This window comes from Rhodamnia argentea, chromosome 7 (assembly GCF_020921035.1).
Source record: "Rhodamnia argentea isolate NSW1041297 chromosome 7, ASM2092103v1, whole genome shotgun sequence".
Taxonomy (NCBI): domain Eukaryota; kingdom Viridiplantae; phylum Streptophyta; class Magnoliopsida; order Myrtales; family Myrtaceae; genus Rhodamnia; species Rhodamnia argentea.
This window is the reverse complement of record NC_063156.1, coordinates 1,699,475-1,719,966: the sequence shown is the minus strand read 5'-3', so window position 1 is coordinate 1,719,966 and position 20,492 is coordinate 1,699,475. Positions and strand designations below refer to the sequence as shown.

The 20,492-nt window shown below is 41.5% G+C and overlaps 3 protein-coding genes across 7 annotated transcripts; 1 reads left to right on the top strand and 2 right to left on the bottom strand.

The window, feature by feature from the left end:
• The first annotated feature begins 8,271 nt into the window (after window positions 1-8,271).
• On the top strand, window positions 8,272-9,654 carry LOC115746123 (probable membrane-associated kinase regulator 6). Its single transcript, XM_030681835.2, has 2 exons — window positions 8,272-9,064; window positions 9,177-9,654. Exons 1-2 carry the CDS (start codon window positions 8,395-8,397, stop codon window positions 9,188-9,190), a joined length of 684 nt encoding a protein of 227 aa, XP_030537695.1. The 5' UTR covers window positions 8,272-8,394; the 3' UTR covers window positions 9,191-9,654.
• A 4,299-nt stretch (window positions 9,655-13,953) lies between these two features.
• LOC115741063 (aspartic proteinase CDR1-like) lies at window positions 13,954-15,324 on the bottom strand. The gene has a single exon (XM_030674774.1). The coding sequence runs from the start codon at window positions 15,322-15,324 to the stop codon at window positions 13,954-13,956; it is 1,371 nt and encodes a 456-aa protein (XP_030530634.1).
• Window positions 15,325-15,724: 400 nt separating this feature from the next.
• LOC115744662 (S-type anion channel SLAH2-like) lies at window positions 15,725-19,514 on the bottom strand. Of its 5 annotated transcripts, none has more exons than XM_048282837.1 (6): window positions 19,256-19,514; window positions 18,322-18,479; window positions 17,524-17,994; window positions 16,622-17,392; window positions 16,455-16,486; window positions 15,725-16,362 (listed from the first exon to the last, which is right to left on the bottom strand). In XM_048282837.1, exons 2-6 carry the CDS (start codon window positions 18,460-18,462, stop codon window positions 15,972-15,974), a joined length of 1,806 nt encoding a protein of 601 aa, XP_048138794.1. In that variant the 5' UTR covers window positions 18,463-18,479; window positions 19,256-19,514; the 3' UTR covers window positions 15,725-15,971. The 5 variants fall into 5 exon arrangements, with proteins under 5 accessions (XP_048138794.1, XP_048138795.1, XP_030535815.1 ...); XM_048282838.1 differs by having other exon boundaries at window positions 19,316-19,514; XM_030679955.2 differs by having other exon boundaries at window positions 17,524-17,991; window positions 19,256-19,512.
• Window positions 19,515-20,492: the final 978 nt, after the last annotated feature.

Below are 20,492 nucleotides of genomic sequence, written 5' to 3'. Positions count from 1 at the left end.
CGTAACTTGAAAAATCAGCCTTATAAGAGCCGAGATAGAGGTTTACAAGGACCTAAACGTGGTCCACAAAGAAAAGAAGGTCCAGAAGTACCTAACCAGGTTGGTGCCAATGTTTGTCATAGATGTGGTTCTACAGGCCATTGGTCTCGCACTTGTCGCACCCCAAAGCACCTAGTTGACCTCTATCAAAGGGAACAAGATGAGAGAAAAAGGGAAGTCAATGTTACAACCAAGCCCTTTATGGAGGATAAAGAATCATCTCTTGACAATACATCTTTTGATATTGATCATTTTTTGGATTTAGATTAAGCAATATATAGTTTATGTTTATTCATATGTATTCTCTTAGTTTTTGAATAATGTTCACGTTTAATATTATAATTTCATTTCTTACTCTTTTATGTTAGTCATCAATGATCTTGAGCAATTATCTCGAGGAGAATTTTGGTATTCTTTGTCTTGTAGACAGTGGTACTACACATACTATCCTCCAACAGAGGAAGTTCTTTGAGGCATTAAAAAAATGCGAAGGGAATATTACCACTATTTCGGGCGATAGTAATATAATTACAGGCTCAGAAAGAGTTCGTGTAATATTACCAATGGGCACAGAAATTTTTATTAATGATGCTTTATTTTGCCCACGGTCTAAAAGGAACCTACTTAGCTTTAAAGATATTCGTTCCAATTGGTTTCACGTTGAAATCGAGACCGAAGGTGGTAAAGAATACTTGTATCTAACTCAGATGAGTGGATACATAAAACAAATTATGGAAAAGTTACCATCATTCTCCTCCGGGTTATATTATACTTACATAAATGTGAGTAATAAACATGTTGCAATGAACCTGAAGTTCACAAACCCGGAAGGTTTTCAATCATGGCATGACCGTTTGGGTCACCCAGGGTCGAATATGATGCGCCGAATATTAACACATTCGGTTGGACATTCATTAACAAATCGTGGGCTCCCTTCACCCACCGATTATGTATGCAATGCGTGCGCCGAGGGTAAATTAATTGTACGGCCGTCTCTTACTAAAGTAAGGGTGGAATCTCCTATATTTTTGCATAGAATTCAAGGAGATATCTGTGGGCCTATCCACCCCGCATGTGGACCTTTCGGGTACTTCATAGTCCCGATTGATGCTTCAACGCGATGGACATACGTTGACCCGTTGTCAACACGTAATATGGCCTTCGCAAAATTACTCACTCAGCTAATTAAATTACGTGCACAATTCCACGATTACACGATCCAGAAGATCCGGTTAGATAATGCTGGTGAATTTACGTCTAAAGCCTTTGATAACTATTGCATGGCTATTGGGATAGACGTGGAGCATCCCGTGCCACATACTCATACGCGAAACGGCTTAGCGGAATCTTTAATCAAACGCCCGAGAATGATTGTTAGACCATTGCTGTTGAGAGCTAAATTACCCTTTAGTTTATGGGGACATGCGATATTGCACGCTGCATCATTGATTAGAATTCGACCTACTGCATATCATGAATACTCCCAGATTCAACTTGTACGTGGATGTGAACCCGATGTTTCCCATCTGCGAATATTTGGTTGTGCCGTATATGTTCCTATACCACCTCCACAGCGTTCCAAAATGGGGCCTCAACGTCGACTTGGTATTTATGTGGGATATGAATCTCCATCTATTATAAAATACTTGGAGCCCCGGACGGGCGACTTGTTTACTGCCCGGTTCGCGGATTGTATATTTGATGAGGCACATTTCCCGGCATTAGGGGGAGAAGGCCTGAAGCTTAAAGAATGCCGTGAAATTTCCCGGAAGGAAGATCAATTGAATTATCTTGATCCACGTACAAGCATGACCGAACTTGAAGTTCAGAAGATTATTAACTTGCAACATTTAGCAAGTAAACCGCCATATGCATTTACCGATCATAAAGGGGTAACTAAGTCCCATATTCCTGCAGAAAACGCACCACCTAGAGTGGAGATCCCCTTGGGACCAAAAATGTCCGATGAGCCTAGTCAACGCCGGAAGCGTGGACGACCCACGAGGGCTAAAGACATAAATCCACGGAAAAGAAAAAACATTCAGTCACCCAATACGCCTCTTGCAGAGGAAAGCAATCCCGGTGAAATTAGTGCAGTTGCCCCAAATAACAATTCCGGGAATACGGAACGGCCAAATCCTATTGATTTGGGAAACGATGAGGATTTGGTTGATGTTAATATAGAGGTTGCAGTAAATTATATAAACACGGGAGTGAGATATGATAGAATTACAACCGTAGTCGACGACTTCTTTGCCTCCTCGGTAGCGCTAACTGTCTCAAAAGATAATCTGGATCCAGAACCAAAATCCATTCTTGAATGCCGGAAGCGTTCAGATTGGAATACATGGAAGGATGCAATTAAGGCATAACTAGACTCGCTTAATAAACGTTGTGTTTTTGGACATGTTGTCCGAACACCCAAAGATGTTATCCCCGTTGGATATAAATGGGTGTTTGTAAGAAAATACAATGAAAAGAATGAGGTGGTAAGATATAAAGCAAGACTAGTTGCCCAAGGGTTTTCGCAGAGACCCGGTATAGACTTTGATGTCACTTATTCTCCCGTAATGGATAATATTACGTTCCGTTATTTGATCAGTATGGCGGTAAGTATGAATCTAGATATGCATTTAATAGATGTTGTGACTGCATATTTATATGGGTCACTTGACACCGATATATATATGAAAGTCCCCGAAGGATTTTCGATTCCCCAGATGGGAAAGAATGAAAATCGTAATATGTACAATATCAAATTGCAAAGATCATTATATGGTCTTAAACAATCAGGTCGTATGTGGTACAATCGGCTAAGTGATTACCTCATAAAGCGAGGATATGTAAATAATGTAATATATTCGTGTGTGTTCATAAAAAGGTCATCAAATGGCTTTGCCGTCATATCCATTTATGTGGATGACCTGAATATAATTGGAACCCCAAAAGAGCTCGAAGAAGCTCGTTCTTGCCTAAAGAAGGAATTTGAAATGAAAGACTTGGGTCAAACCAAGTATTGTCTTGGCCAGAAGATCGAGCACCTCCTAGAAGGAATTTTATTGCACCCGTCTAATTATACAAAGAGGATATTGGAGACATTTTACATGGATAGATCTCGTCCTCTCAGCACACCAATGGTGGTACGTTCACTTGAAGTGGACAAAGACCCGTTTAGACCAAAAGAGGAAAGCGATGATAGGTTAGGACTTGAAGTTCCTTACCTTAGCGTTATAGGAGCACTGTTATATCTTGCAAATTGCACAAGACCCGATATTGCATTTGCGGTAAATGTCCTAGCTAGACACAAGGCCAATCCAACCAGAAGACATTGGAATGGCGTTAAACATATCCTACGTTACTTTCAAGGAACTGTTGATCTTGGTTTATTTTACCAAAGAAACAAAGATTTAACATTGGTGGGATATTCGGATCTTTGGATATATGTCTGATCCTCATAATGCCAAGTCACGGGCCGGTTATGTGTTTCTCTGTGGTGGTACGGCGGTTTCATGGAAGTCGGTAAAACAAAGTGTAGTTGCTACTTCCTCAAATCATTACGAGATTATTGCATTATTTGAAACTGCCAAAAAATGTGTTTGGTTAAGAACTTTGATACACCACATTCAAGATTCATGTGGCTTATCCTTAATTCATGATGCCCCCACTATACTTTTTGAGGATAATGCGGCTTGTATTGCACAAGTGCATGATGGATTTGTCAAAAGTGATAGAACTAAACATATTTCACCTAAGTTATTTTATCCACATGAGCTTCAAGAAAAAGGTGAAATAGATATTCATCAAATTCGCTCTAGTGACAATCTTGCAGATTTGTTCACTAAATCCCTACCTACTTCCACATTTGAAAAACTTGTATATAGAATAGGGATGCGTCGATTTAGGCGACTACTTCAATCAGGGGGAACGAATTAACCATCCTCGAAGGATGGAACCCGGAAGGTTTATGGTCGTACTCTTTTTCCCTTTGTAAGTTTTTTTCCCATAGGGTTTTTACTTGCCAAAGGTTTTTAATGAGGCAGCCTACGTGCAATGACTATTACAATGAGGGGGAGTATTATACACACTGTACTCTTTTTCCCTTCGCCGAGTTTTTTTTGTCCCACTGGGTTTTTCTTGGCAAGGTTTTTAATGATGCAGTTTAAACAGTGTATAATAAAAATGGTGAACATCCAAGGGGGAGTGTTATAAATATATTAATTATAGGTGGATGCTTCACCTTTCACCATTTCATCTTCCAATGTATGTTACAAATACATTGATATGGATTGATGTTGCACCTTTCACATTCCATGAGCGGTTTTTCTCTCCCAATGTAATGTACTCTCTAGCCTATAAATAGAGGCTTTTGTAAACTTGTTGAGGAAATGAAAAGAGTTAACATTTGCTCTCCACTTCTCTCTTATCTCTTCTCTCATATTTCAAGTTGGTGTTATGTTTCTGAGTTGATTCCAAAGATCGCCGTTTACTTTTACAACATAAAATTCATAAATATTACAATAATAAAGTCGAATATTTTCATATGGTAGCATATCGTTATTTGGTATAAATGACATATCAGTGTAAATGATCCTATAAATATTTCGACAAAAAAAAAAACCTAAAAATAGACAAATTAAATATAATCACATACATAAAATAAGTAATAAATATATATGTAGAATATACATTGGAGAATACAAATAATCTAAAATGTATAATTACAAATAAATAAGAATAAAAAAGAAAATTGTCGTTACTTTTTTGTTATTGTGGATTTTATTTTTTATACAATAATCCAAATGTTATTTATATTTAATTATTATTTTAAATTAATTTAATTTAATAATCCTATCATTCGAGAATTTTTTTATATCATGGATATTATATGAGAGATTCTACTCTCTTTTACCTCACCTCCCCCAAGGACACTTTTATCATTGTTATATCCCCCTTGTATCCGAATTCCATGTTACCCAAAAAATTATATGGGGAAGTTTCTTCCACTCGTCACTAATACATTTCCTCTGAAGACACGACTCGTATCTGAATAGACTTATTAATGGTTATGGAGACAAATAGGTTACGGAGTTGTTGATTATTTGAATCGGTCGATTCTCAATATGTATCTCATAACTAGACTCGATTCTTAGTCCGTATCTATTAAATGAATACATAGTCTCCCAAATCATAAATAAATTTATCGATCAACCGATTCGTGATTTCAACTCGTATGTTACTCATCAAATGATGTAACTTTTCTTTTATATTATCATTGATTTTAAATTTCAGATATTTAAATGTAGCTACTTGTAATCCCATATTAATGAAACAATGGGAAACAATATCTTCTTATGCATAAAAATCATAATTGGTACTCTAAGCTCCATTTTCATTGGTAAAATATCTTCCTCAAAATTTCAGGTTTCTAAAGATTTTATACCCGATACACAATTGCCTATGACACAAACACTAACTTTACAAGTACACTACCGAATATTAAGATTATTCACAACTCATACATTTAATATTTTGATTAACATTAAGTATTTGGGTTAATTACTATGATTGGGACTTTCTTTTGTCTAAGAAAACATTTAAGCTTTTGGCCAACCTATAATAAGAATGCTTGTTAGATGTATTATTAACTGATGGACAAACATTATCGTTTCTAAATTGAACAAAGCTAACAACCTTCCGTTGGGTATCTTTGATAACCACATTAAGTGCATTTGATTAAATATTAATTACGCACAATTTAATTGAGTAGTTTAATGAAAAAATCACTTAGCAAGAATGACTTACTTGATAGGTTAAATGACAAAATACACCATAAAATAAATCTTAACATTATTTACATCATCAAAACTTTCCAATAATGCTCAACTATTTCATTTTTGGTAAGAGCACAATAAAATTTATCAATTTGATTTTCTCATGTCATAAAAAAAAATTATATTATTTTTCAATATTTAAAGACTTCAGCGCTTAATATCCAATATTACAATTTAGACACACAGGCACACGCTTGGAGTAATACATGGTACACTTGATTGATGGACCTTGGTGGGCCGAGTCGGGTTCCGCCCCTGAAAAGTTATAACCAAGGCCCGCACAAGGTATCAATAATTCCAAATTCTACTTTTCGCAAAATTGAAATGGGCCTGGGCAGGCCTAAGTGGGCCTCTATGGGCAGGCCTGAGCCCAAGAAGAAAATCATCCAGTCGTGTAGAAAAGCCGGCATTTTCGTTGGCTCGAGCGGTTCCTTTTTCTGCGTTTGTGCAGTATAAAGGATAATTTCATCTGCCAGTGTGCTATACTGCTATGGTTTTGTCGCACGCCGTCCCCTAAAATTCAAGCTTCACCATGTTGGCGACAGCCCATATAATGTCAATTTGACGCTGATGGCGATTCCTTTATCCGTGTTTTGTGCGGTAGCTTCGTCGATTCACCGCCACCGAACCGAGACGATGTCAGTTATCAAGCATGCCGGAGAATCATTCCACTTGAGAGAGCAAGTTTTTCTGGCAGTGACCTATTTGTCCTCTTAAGGGGACAAGCGCCAGGGACCATTTGACTTCACATCCCTTTCGACGCCCGGCTTGTCCCGGAAAACCTTAGTTTATGTCAACTCATTTTGCTAACAACTGTGGGCTACCCCTTGTCTGCCCTCTCTCTCTGTACCCATATTGGACATGTCTAGAACAGTACATGTGTGAATTTTTGCCTGTTTCTGCAGATTTGCTTCCGAGGTATATAAGTTAAATTGCCGCGAAAATGACATAACCATCTAGCATTTAAAGCCCACCCCAGACGCAAACTCACCACCAGTCAGGTCGTTCGTGGACGCCGAGGCTCGGCATTTCCTTGCCATGAGAAGCCTGATATTTCTTTTCACTCTCCGTTTTTTTGGTCATATCTGAGATATGTCCCGGGACTGCTGCTTCAAGGATAAAACCAAGCTGCTTTGATGATGTATACCTTTTGCTCTGCCTACATTCGACATTCAGAAAATGAAGCTAATGAAATAAAGAGTGCTCAGCTCCCTAATCAACGATTTATGCTGACCTATTTGTCACGCCACGCAGGAGATACTTACACTCTTGTCATTTGTTCAAGTACAACTGGAGGATGTAATCTGTTCTTCTAAGCAGAGAAATTGTTAATTTCAAGTTTGAATTCTAGGATGATGTTGCTGAGTTCGGCTATGTTACATCGTTAATCCTTTAGCCGAGCCTTATCTATTGCGCCAAAGATGTGACCGGCACCGTGATTATACATTTTATCAACACCACGGCCTTAAAAGTCCAAAAGGTTTGCATGTCCATAGAACAGAAACGTCCAGTGCCATTCATCTGGTATCTGCACTTCTAAATCCGTGATGAAGCTGTAGCATCTCGTCATATCATTTTCGAGACATTTCGCTTGCACTTTTCTTAAGTTAAATCTGTAAAGAAAAAAGAAGAACCCCACAGCCTCCCTTCTTGACATGCTCACGAACTTGTCAGTCATTGGTTTCCCTTCTAAAACCAGTCTGATGTCCAAACTGGAGAGTTAATTAGAGCATAATTCCGGTTTGGTAGCAGAAGTGATAGTTTGGTAGCGGTTAATCGCACCACCGGCAGTAAAAAATCCGAGATTCGGTCGATCCTTCCTGCTGCAGCAGCTAGATTGTAAGCATCAGAAGGGTGAATTTATCTTACCCACCAGGAGAAACACAGATTAATTCCTGAGACGGTATCATATTAAAAGCAAGCAAGGCTTAAAAAAAAAACACTTTCTTCCATCATTCCAGACTTTGATTAAGGGAAGGCAGATTGGAATGTCATTGGACCGTGCATGAACTTTGCTTGCTCATGCTTCCTAGGATCACACATGTTCTTTGGGGGGCCTTTCCTCGTACAGAAGAACAAATCAGCATCTAATAAGCTTCACCAGGCCCAAGGATCTTAATTAAATGAGCAGTAATAAGCCAAAGAAAAAAAAGGGCATCTTCATTGTGAAGCTTTAAAGATCAATGATTATGGAAAAAAAAAAAAAGTTGACAAAAATGCTGGTGATGCTAGGACATCATGGGTGACCATGGGGCTCACATTTTCTGTTTCTTCTATCTCTCCCCTTATCAATTATTCAAATTCTTTGTCTCTTGCCAGACAAGGAGACAACCACACACTCCCTTATTATAGAGAAGAAAAGAAAGAGAAGATATATGTCTGTCAAGGTATATATATATGTCCTATAAGTATTGGAGATCTTGAGCCTTTCTCTTAATTTTCCCTTTCTCATTGCAGTACACGACTTATTCTCTCTTCCATCAAATTCCTGCAAATCTTCCTGAACAGTGGACATTGTCAGGTAATGGAATCCTCCGAACCTCTCTCCGTGGAGAGCTTCTCGTACCGTTGGCTAGTGAATTCAAAGAAAGCCCGTGAGAGCTTCGATGGGTCGTCAGCCAGGACTTCGCTCGACGCGTCCGACGAAGCCTCCTTCATTGAGATGGATCCTAGGATGCCACCCTCCAGGAGATTCTCCCGGAATATAGGCAATTCTGCTTCTCAGGATTTCAGATTCGACTTCCCGAGAGTGTCTCCATCTTCTCCTGCTCTCGTTCATGCTGATGAGCTCTTCTCTGATGGCTACGTGTTGCCCCTATTTCTCGATCCTTCGAGGATGAAGGCATACGAGATGTCCAATTTGACTCCTCCTCGGCCTGGCTCGCTGAAACTGGTCATGAGTAGTAAATCATGTTCGTCTCCCTCAAAGACTAGGTGTGGGAAATTATCAAAGAGGATGTTTCGGAAGTACATGGACTTTCTGAGGCCATTGTACCGGATTTTTCGAGCCGGAAGGTTGAGTTTCCGGGCAGAATTTGGAGATGCAAGAGGTCCTGGGATGAGGAACTGGGTTTATCCTGAAGAGGCTTCTTCTCCTAGAATAAGCGAAGCGTACTCGGCCAATGATGGGCGCAAGTCATTCGATTCAGAGAGCTCGATTTACGAGGCAGTTCTCCATTGCAAAAGATCTTTCGGTGGGTAAATGTCTTTCCTACTTCCTTATGTTTCCGCGAATTTACCCACATAGTACTCATGTCCTAAATGATCTTTTTGGCACTGATACATTTTTCGACATGCCGGTTTCAGGAAAATTCGATTGAATTGGTCTACAGCAAAGTGTTCGGTGCATATGAAGACGAGACACTGATTCCGAAGGACAAAAGAAGTGCGCAAGAAGAGAAGACGAGTCACGAGAACAAGAGCGAGTCCAGATACAAAAAACACAAAGACAAACGTAAGAAAGAGAGGTGAAAGGAGATCACATCGGGGAGCAGCCTTTTCTTCTTGTCACTTTTGTCTCTGCTTTTACATATGATCATGTACAGAAACTGTCTAATCGGCCATGGATATATCTCTCCCACTCAGTGAGGAAAGAAATGGAATCTGTGTATATCTTTCTGCTTTCTCTGTCATTCTGAGATTGGGGGAGAGTTTTTTTTTTTCAACTGGTAAAAATCTCCCCTTTTCTTCTGATCTTGTCAATTAGACCCTCTTGACAGAACCAAAAGCAGTCACATTTGTTCATTCTGATTTTGATTCTAGTCACTGAACAGACGAATCTCAAGGGCCTGTGCATGCTTTTGGAGTACAAACATGACCTACACACATGTGGCTTGATTTGCAGGGTGAAAAAGACAGATACAGAAGAAGTTTCAGCTATGAACTTGATCCTAGCAAAAGTTGGTTTTTTTTTAATCATTGGATTAACTTCAGATGTCCCAAATCCTGTCTGAGGAAATGAATGTAGATGCTGGTAGCAATAGAAGAGCTTCGGATGTGGTTCTATCCAAAGTCTCGGAATATCGCGATCGGACCACGACATTGTTAAGGCAAAATATTCGAAAGTGCATCGCACCGTATTGTTGCAGCATGTCACCAAAGATCTATATCCTTGATAAGATACCGCTACAGGCCAAACAGCACAAACAGACCGCTTCTATTTTTACGTGCGTGAGGTAATTTTCTCGAAAAAAGCGTACTTTGTGAGCATGTACAAATTGCTGTAATTAAGCATCGTCCTGCTTAAATAAAGGGTAATGTGCAAAGAGAATGATGAGGTAATTACAGTAGATGGCGTATGAGTTGGGCATGAATTGAAGAGGAAGAAGAAGAAGAATGTAACGTCTCAAAGTGCTGGAATGGTTTGTCAACCTCGGTTGAACTAATCGAGACTTTGAGACATGGCTACTGACTCGGAGACTGAGTCAACTCTTCTTAATCAAATCACGTGTCATCTTTAAAAATCTTAATCTCTCGAAACTAATTGAGATTGATCTTATGTTATGGCACTTCCGATGTAATTGTCATACGGGTGATAATATTTTTGCCCTCTAAAATGTGATAATAAACTGTTTCATTAAAAATAGACTGACAAGATAATGACCAGTTCTGTTAGTCAAATGTATTGGATGAGTTCTGTAAAGAACATGTACTTTTTATATGGATGATGCATCAGAACCGTCGGCGCAACGGACTCGCATACGTAGATGCAAATCGCTCTGTTCACGAGAATCGGGTAAGGCTCCATCTGTTATGGTAGAGGCGGGACATGACCCACATGGTTCCTCCAAGCCAAGAGAGTTGCGATCCGAATAAGACGTACCTACCCTATCCAAACCGGATACTAATTAGCTCTGTCCATTGGTTTGTGGCTGCAGATGATGTGCTTTCTCAAGTCAAAAGTCTCAACCAAAATTTCCCCCCTCAGTACATGGCCCTAGCTTAGCTCACCCTCAGACCAAAACCTCATGCCAATGAAAGGGGGTAAAGAAAAGTGGTGAGAGAATGGACCGAGTGTTTGAGGTCACATGTCAACAGAGAGGGGACATGGACACAAGATGTGCTGGGACAAAGTGCCAAACTATGGGTGGCTCCCCTGTCTCTGCCTCTTGTCTTGCCTGTTGGATCTTTCCTGTGCTTCTCCGCAAAAGAAGCAGAACCAAGTTCAGACCTTTTGTTCTCTTCTTGTTGGTTCTATCAATCCCTTTGGAGTTGTAATCCCCTCCCTGTGGGGACCGGAAGCTTTTTCTTACATGCTGCTTGTCGCTTGCCATCAATTCTGTGGTTCACTGTTGGATTATGACCATAGCGTTGCAAAGTCGGGCACAGACATTTGCTTTCTCACTCTAACCACTGCTGGAGTTGTTTCTTTCTTCCTTTCCTTCTTGCTTTTGTTTGTCCCTCCATTCACAGAAGCTGTTGCGTAAGAGCTTTGGGACAAGATAATGTCCTCACAGCATTCCAGGACAAACGGATTTAATGCGGGAATCTACAGACAAAGGCTTAGGGGCCTGGAGAGAGAAGGCTAAATTTAGCAGAGATTGCGAGGTAAATGCTCGATCATAAATTTTTTTCAATCACAGCGACACTGTGAATCTTTGTGGGCTGGGGCTCCTTGTGAATGTTACGGTCTCGTTGAAGCAACCATAAATGGTCCCGCGGACGAGGTCGTTTTTGACATTGACATTGTCTGATGGTTTCTGCGTTGCGCACATCGCTTGTTCCCTGTAGCTGGGTGTTCACAAAAGAGCCATTGATGGAAGATGTGGTCTTTGCTTAGTAAGCGATAATGTACCATCAGCCTTATCCAGCTATTGTCGATCCAACAACAACTTGGTAGTCACTAACTTACTATTGTTTGTGTATCTTTAGGGCAGTCAATGGCACTTGGTCCCTAGAGATTGCTTAAACCATATCAAACTAGGTCTCAGCTGATCAAATGGCTCTAGAATCTATGACACCTGTGAAGATCAGGTGCAAAAGTAATTGCGCTTCTGTTTCATACCGAATTTTTACACACACCTGGGCATAATCTTATCTTATTCAGCGATTTCAAATCGATGTAGGCATTGAAAGGAATATTTACGCAAAGTAGATCTTCAGTGATCAGCCTGTTGACAATGTGTGCAGGAAAAAGAAAAGGAACTATCAAGTGATGCCAAGTTATCTGTATCTAAACCTGTTAGGACACAGCCAATTGCCAAGATAGTTACATATGTTTCACAAATTTTATTATTGAGTTGTTCAAAACATACGGGCAAAAATAAAAGAAGCAAACAATAGAGGAACTGTCACGACATGAGGTGCCGTGTGTCGGCTGAGTCCAGCCAGATGCTGTCTTAAGATGATTTAGGACGCCAAACAGTGCCTAAGGAAACTCACCTCCCTTTTCCCAGAGGAATAGACACTGTACGGCGATTCGTTGCATAAGGAAGATGGTCCATATAAATGAGTTGTTATTAGGCTGGAAAGATGTTGGAGGACATAGATCTGAAAAGACATATGGGATAAAAGGACATTCATTCACATTGAAGATGCGGTAAGCTGTTCCGGAACGGACGGAATCGAACCACCATTTGGAAGATGAACCTTTTGTGGACAGACAATGGAAAGTTTCTCGATTGGAGCCAAAGACAATTCTTTGCTCTGCCTGCATTATTGTTGTACTTTTGGGTTCATCAATTTGCGGTCTTGTTGCTATCACACAGAAGCATGAACCTCTATCGGATCATGATGAAGGCCAAAAAGTCATAGGAGAGACTACGAATTCGAATCTTAAGACATTACAAATGCCATGTCAGAATGGCAAAGAGAAGAAATTGCACGCACATGCTAAAGAAAAGAACAGAACAGAACAGATCAATTGTCTGTCCAACAGTGAAGAACAATCAGAAGCTTCAGAGAAGTACAATTTTGAGCAGAACTTCTTTGTGACATTATTCTTTCGAATTATCATTTATGCAATGTTTGACACTATGAATACAAACAAATTGTTGCTATTATCGTGGCTTCTATGTTGCCACATTTGAATGATTTCACTTTAACCATGTGTTGCCCTGCTTGCCTCCACAAGCAACTTTCATGTCTCACCAGCTGCAGCTAAGTGCTGTCAAGAGCTGTATCTCTGCTGACCATATAATATGGTAAGATAATTAATTGATCCAGGTACAGGTAATTTTTCTGAATCTGATGTTATCGGAGAGTAACAGTCACATCTTTCTAAGGCCTTGAACACTGTCATTCGTCTTCTCGCGCTGATCGGCATTGCACAGCTGGCCGACTGCAAGATTTTTTGAAGATACAGATGATTGATAGCTTTATGCATAGTATCAATGCTAGATGTACTGAAAGTTTTGCTAAAATCACATTGGATGCATAAATAAGCCTATGACTCTTGCATGGGCCTCTCTTGTTTGAATACCTACAATGGCCACAACATTTAGCAAGCAAATTCTAGGGTGAAGTCTCAGCATCTCTGGCGTGTCTATGCCTGGCATTATGCGCCATATTCCCTAGATCAAACAGCTGACCGGATATTTGGCCAAAACTCCTGAAAGTATTTCTGTAATTTACTCTGGTATTGACCTTTTTTTTTTTTTTGGCCTACGTGACGTCTGTTGTCAGATAAGTCTGTTCTTATACTTTGTGCAACACGCATATAGAAAAAGTAGTTGAAATGCAGTGGCTCGGCGAGCAGTGCACCAGACCGGATCATCGAGTGAGCAAGGCCAGGGTTTGCCTCAAACATAAGGATGAAATGTAGACAAAATCATAAAATGGCCCGCGACAGTTCTTTTATGCAAACTGCTTTATGAACTGCATACTCCATTGAAGAAAGAAAACTTTCTTTCAATTTTTTTAGACCCTTTTGGCTCTTCAGGGTGGACTTCAAACTCTCCAGCTTTAGAACAGCAAGACAAAACTTAGAACAAGTTAAGATAGCAATATGGCATCCAAGAAGCTAAATGTGGCCACATATTTAAATACAGAAAGGTGACGACTCATGTGAAATAAGAAAAAAAAAATATATGCCCTGAAGTAAACTTGTGTGACCCGATGTTTAAGACAATGAATCTAAAGTCTGTCATTCGTCGAGGAGTTCACAGTCCATCCTCCTCAAGAACAGTTTCTTCCCTGAAATGTCGTATCCAACATTATGGTACTGTTGAGCACCTACACCAATCACGCCGGGCTGTCCATAATCCGCTCGCAAAATATTCATGCAGAAAGTAGTAGGATTTGATTGAGAGAACAAGCTCTCTGCCTCTAGTCCCAGCTCCGCACCCCCGCTGAAATGAAAAGTAACCCCGGGAAATCCCTTGATATCTTTAGTGACGTTGCCTTCAAAGCACAACCTGCTGTAATGGAGCTCAGACTCGAACCAACAGTTCAAATTCATCGTGTTCATGACTGCATCAGCAAGCTCCTCATATGCTCGTTGGTCTAAGAAACTATGCTCGCCTCCTGAGTCAATCATGACTCCACCCTGTCCTGAATCGGTTCGCCGGAACGAATCTCTGGGAATATCCAGCATAGCTTCTCCTAGACTTATGCCTTCCAAAGTGACATAAAAGTACCCATTATATGTGTCTAGGGGTGTCGAGTCGCCTTCAAGAATTGCCCCTTCCCCCAAAATCAATTGGTTGTAATCATAAGAAGGATCCTTAATCCTTCCAACACAATAGGAGAATTTGTTACCTAGTTGTGCAGCTAGAGATACTTTATTGTAGTTCAGTCCTAGCACTCCCATGACCGCATCCGGTTTGTCGTTGCTCTCGTGACTGCACCCAAAGACTACGTTGGGTACAGTGAGTAGTCCATCGTCGGTAGTGTCAAATATGAACGACTCCGTAGCAAGCATTCCTGCTGTCGGATATGCACCTTCATAATGCAACTCATAATTGCAATTATCGTTCTGATCACAGGACCGTTGGCGCAAAGCCTCACAATATTCTGACCGGCATGATACATTAGTGTATGTCGAGGATGTGCTTGGGTTGTATATTCGGACGGAGGCTTGAGCACAATTTGGGCAAGGAATGCAATGAACCCACAAGAGGTTGCTTCCGGTGTCCATGACCGTAAGCATCGGGTGAGACATGTCTTTTATATGAAACTCCACAAAGAACACACCCACCCAGTTCTTCGCGTGTAGGTTAGCTTGAATGTTGTCAGAACACGACATGTTCACCTCGCAGCGCTTCATCTTTTCCTCTATCATAGCGACACGGGAGATGGAATCCTTGAAAGCGAATTTGGCACTGTCAAAGTTGGTATGATCTGAGTTATACAATGGCGACTTGACAGAATTACGATGGATCAATTTCCTTACTAGCCTCTTCGGCACAATACCTGTACTGATGCTTTTGGCGGCATCGATGCAAGTCACAAGAACGGTCGACATAAAGAGGACTTCATAGGTTAGCAACAGCAGAATTTGGCGAAAGGAAGCCATAATGTAGCCGTTGGATATATATGCTTTATGTCGGACTTGAATGGTATCTGCAACTGTTGGCAGATTTCTCCCAATTGATGAGGCTTAAGTAGATGAATAAGGAGGGTTAAAGTAGGTGAGACATGAAAAAGAGAGGGACCGCGCTTCGCATAACAAGAAAAACGCATGAACAACCAGCCTTCATCAAACCAAAGTTCCACTGAATTTGCTCAATAATCGTTAGGCGGGCAGCTTGTGTGAAAAGCCTAATTCCGAATCCATCACGACATTCGTCTAGCGGTGATTGTATAATAAGTTTCTTCGACTGTGCAAGTACCTAACACTAACAGAATATAAAAAAACCACACTCAATATCTTTCCGAACTATAAGGACAGTAATATGTGAAAGTCCAGCATCTGTAAAGACCATCTAGTTATTTTTACCTTTTTCATGGGACAACAGATCATTTTCTTCACCGACACACGACTTAATAAACGGCCATGTTACAACTCATATAGGCTCACGTTCTCAGCAAATCAAACCTCCGAATTACCCGTGATACTCATGTTCATCGGAATCCTAACTCACATTCCTCACATGCGTCGGTATAGAAGATTTGGCTACTGAAGCATCTTCATGGTTTTGGGCAGCGGCTTGTTGTCCCCGCTCACGGCGGTAGCTCACAGTCTCTGTCAGTATCAGAGCTCGGATGTCCTAAAGATGCTTCGATGTCCTTGCTGTCGGAGCTAGCAAATTTTAAGTAGTTCTCAATGTCTCTGGTGTCTGAGCTACCGTGCCTCAAATGAAACCACTTCCTGTGCGGTTTTGGCCTCCTCTCACTGATGGCAATGGCGATGTCATTGGGGAAAAGGTCGTGAAGCACAAAGGCATGCAGGATCGTGGTGACGAGCAAAGCCGTCACGGTGAGCATGGCGATGGCAGAGAGTATGACCGAGAGCGCTTGTGTCACGACGTTTGTCACTTCGTTTGCATACCTAGCGGTCGTGATGGCAGCACCAGTCATTGGGAAAGTGTATGCCCACCATGCCAGTGAGAACCTGTATCCAATTTGAATCAGCTCTAGAACGAATCACAAGTGATGGATGATAACTTGAGAGGGCTCAGAGATGCGTTCGGCACTAAATAATACCTGAAACCTCGGAAAAAGTTGACTCGAACTGCCTGAAGAACACGAAAGAAATTAACTGTTAATAAATAGGATCGCCATAAACAAAGCAGATGATCTACCAGTGCATATGATGAGCCATATGTGCAACTAGGAACAGAATTTAGGCATATTTTGCAACAGATACTAACCAGAGAGAAGTAGAGGAATAAAGCTATGAAGTAAGCAATCCTCGAACTGTAGTCAAACGATCCTTGTATTTTCGCCCACGCCATCGAAGCCACGCTTGGAGCCGCTACGAAGAGAAAGAACACTGGGTGGAGCTCCTTTGGGAGTGTCTCATTTGTTGGTAGTCTTTGGTATAGTGTCACAAATAGGACTGTGTAATGAGCCAACCCGACAGCGAAGAAAAACAGAGGACCCTCTTTTAGCCCCATCGACGCGCCCAGCAATGCCCCGACAAAGTTCCCGACGATCGAGAGATGGTTCGAAGGGTTAGCTACTTTTGAGAGTCTTCTTTGGCCTCCCGACATCCACTGTCCATAAATCTTGAGCTCGAGACAGAATATCGGCGTCATCAGGACGTACCAAAGAGCGGCGTGCAGATTGGTAGCTACTGAAGGCGGAACGCCTAGAGCCAAGAACAAGAGCGCTATCCACGGGGCGAAGAAGAAATTGACACGAATTGGGTGGTAATACTCACGGCGGACGGCTTCAAAGTAGAAGATCAACTTGAGCAGGTATGTGGAAGAGACGACCACAACAAGAGCCACGGATATGCACCACAGGATAAGATTGATTGTGAGGTTTATGTGGAGGAACTTCAAGGAGGGAGAGGTGGCCAGAGTTTTCCACATGATTGCTTGGCTGCTGACCCCAAGACAGATACCGAATGAAGAGATCGGGAAGCGGAGAAGGAACGGCCATCGCTTGTCGTCTGGAAGTACTATTTCCTCTGAAGCCTGCACGTCAAGTGGAAAACAAATTCCATGCGAAGTGACTTTGAGAAACTGTGTAAGATCATTGAGTAAAACAATAAGATGGTTCTGCTGAGCATAAGACCACCCGAGCTCATAAAATTCTAATTACATACCCTGAGAGTATCCAGTTCTGGCCCTTCCAAGGCATCAAAGTATCTGTCCACAGGCAGAGTTTCAATTTCCGCATTCCGTCCTGTTCCATCCTCGCTCGGAGCTCCACGAGGCTTCCCGCGTAAGGTGGACAGTTGCCTCTCGAGCTTCCCCGACCACGTTTTGAACGAATCATACCTTTTGTCCTTCATGATCCCAGAATGTTTAGGGAAATTCCCGCCTTTGACTGCCGATGCTGTCGGCATCGGCTGCGAATGGAACTTTATCCGCTTGGAGTCCATGTCCGAAGGAGCAGTGCTATCTGGGTTTCCATTTGTGATTATCGTGTCCCCGTGATCGCTGAAGACAACCCTCTTCGCATTGAGCAGGTGGGCTTCCATCGGAGATGGCGGCATGCTGATTGAAATGGACTGCATCCTATCGGAAATCATTACAACAGATCCATCATCAGAGGCAGCTGCTTCAGTGTCCTGCTGGTGCACAACAGTCAAGTCTGTTACGAACTTCCAAATTTAGTCAACAAAAGCAAGTTGAACAAAAAAAAAAAAAAGAAGGGATTATGCAAGATGCGGATGCTCAATTTCTCAAGGGAAAGCAGAGGTGTTCCTCTGCTTTCTATCAGGTTGTACATTTCTAATCACTGAGGCTCAAAACTGGAACGAGTCTATGTAACTACGAAGACTGAATTGCAATCATTTGATTAAAGAACCTTTCAAATCATCAAGTCTGCGGCATCATCAGCATATATTTGAGCAGATCGCCGCCACTACGTTTCGGAAGGATTAGAGGAGGAGGCTTACTTGAGCGGGCGGGCCGACAAGCTTGTTATTGTTTGGTTCGACATTATCAAAGCCTTGAATTCCACTAGACGATATGACTTGGATCAGCGAAGGGAGGGTCTCCTCAGAATCTTGCTTCAGCTCATACTCGGCGCTTCCCATGGCGGAACGAAGGCCTCCTGAAATTCAAAGTTTCGACCCTTTTTAGATACAACAGCGTATCAAAATCAAAATCGCAAGCAGGGATATTTCTCAGAACTCCAGGGAGCCATTCTTCTTCTTAGTTCTCACTAACAGGTACATATACATAGCCATTACTGTTATTCACTACGCTGGACTAACTATTAAGAGGTCGAGGAAGAAAAGAAAAGCAAAGCAAAAACACGGTCACGAATCATCATGACCAGATAATGAGCAGAGGTGGCATCGCATCACAGGACATTGTCCTGACCATCACAAGAAAGACAGCTAAAAGAACAGGGCGTTCAAAGCTCAGCGACAACTTCGTACTGAGCTCTCACCTGACCCACCAAGCGAGAAACAGAGCAAGTGCAAGATCTCTGATTGGCTTGTCTAAAGCCGAGCCTGGAGATCATGATGGGCTCAAATTAAAGGTGGAAGGAAGATATTTCAAACCAAGCATCGTATTCACTAATGCGCGTCTCAAGGGTGAAGTGGTACTACTGACAATCATTTTGGAGGTCTCGGTGCTCTTCACTCTGCAACACTCTGCCCAAATTCCTCCTCCCTTCTTCGATCGAAGCACACAAGAAGGAGAAGCACCTTTGGTTGACGAGACAGAATCGAAAGGAATTTGGCCCTTTTTTCTTTGTTTCCCCATCAAGTAACAAGCTTTTGAACACGATTGAAAGCTACTAAACCATTATGTCAAATCTCATCATGAAGCAAGAAAGCAAAATAAACGAACTAGAGAAAAAGCCCACCATGCACAAACCTGCAATCAAGCCTGTTCTTTTAAAAATTTTCAAACTTTCAGAAGCAATTTGATGAGTACCCAGAAATCAACTTCAGATCGCAGCAAACCCGACGCTCAACCCAAGAAGAAATCGGCCCCCCCTTCTTTAAAGTTCTTGTTGGTGACCCAGATGAAGAATCCAAGAAAACAACTCGGGGTGAGAAATTTCAATTCGCAGACCAAATGAGCCGCAACTCACACGTGTTTGCCAGCCACTGGAAGCAGAACACGCACATATATATACACGCAAGAGTCTATTTGGGTGGTGTACATGAAAATCGTTACGTCAACAGCACTTCATAGCGACAATGACACATCCATGCAAAAAGACAAAGTTGGTGAGAACTTCTTCTTTTTTTCATATTTTTTTGGGGGAGAAATGAATCGGTGCTGATGGTTGGTGACCAGACCAATTTACAGGTTTGAAATTGGCTCGTCTTTGTTCTGGTCTACCCTTTATTAGCTCATCGTGATCTGGACGTTGCAAATTCTTTTTGACTAAAATATGTTTTATTACAGGTTGGCTCTTCATCTCCTGGGCTCGAAGACGATTTTATAGAACATGCTCCCCTGTAAAATAACAACGTGGAGTGGAAAAATTGTACTGCCATCCCATGATTGAAGATAGCAACTTGTGTGCAGACATAAGACAGTGCAAGAAATCTTACGATTGCTTTTTTTGCCCCCCGCCCGAATGAAACGTATCATTCATATATCAAATTACTACTCGAGAGTTACTATCTTTCAAGCAGAACAAAGCAAAAGCCAGAAACTAAATAACAAAGCACAATCTTGCGGCCAGAAACACACTCTCATCCCTAAAAAACAAATCTATCAAGTAAAACTTCGACGGCCGATCACCGGATTTAGTGATAAGGACACGCCGAGATCTTTCGTTCGTGCGAGTCGAAATTCAACGTGCTCATCACTATCATCGTGCAGAGACATCAGCATCAATATATTGAAAGAACACATATATACCTATAGGAACTCCTAGATTTATATCTAGATCTAGTTCGGGAGACTAAGACTCCCAAATCCCGACCTAAATGTAAATTGAGAAAGGAGAGTGGCTTAACCTTGGAAAGGTTGTGAAGCCACGACACGAACATCCTCCTCGATGGTTGTCGATTGATTGGACGAATGACCGAATCGATCTCCACGTCCACCAAGGTGTGCTACAAAAATTTATTTACGCACGCGAAAGAAAAGCTTT

Bases quoted from the DNA above. Each gene is read 5' to 3' on its own strand.
- LOC115746123 (XM_030681835.2), top strand. From the start codon at position 8,395: ATGGAATCCTCCGAACCTCTCTCCGTGGAGAGCTTCTCGTACCGTTGG.
- LOC115741063 (XM_030674774.1), bottom strand. From the start codon at position 15,324: ATGGCTTCCTTTCGCCAAATTCTGCTGTTGCTAACCTATGAAGTCCTC.
- LOC115744662 (XM_048282837.1), bottom strand. From the start codon at position 18,462: ATGGGAAGCGCCGAGTATGAGCTGAAGCAAGATTCTGAGGAGACCCTC. The intron at 17,393-17,523 runs GTATGTAATTAG...CTTGACGTGCAG, and splicing joins CAGAACTGGATACTCTCAGG to GCTTCAGAGGAAATAGTACT. The intron at 16,363-16,454 runs GTATTATTTAGT...AATTGGATACAG, and splicing joins AACTTTTTCCGAGGTTTCAG to GTTCTCACTGGCATGGTGGG.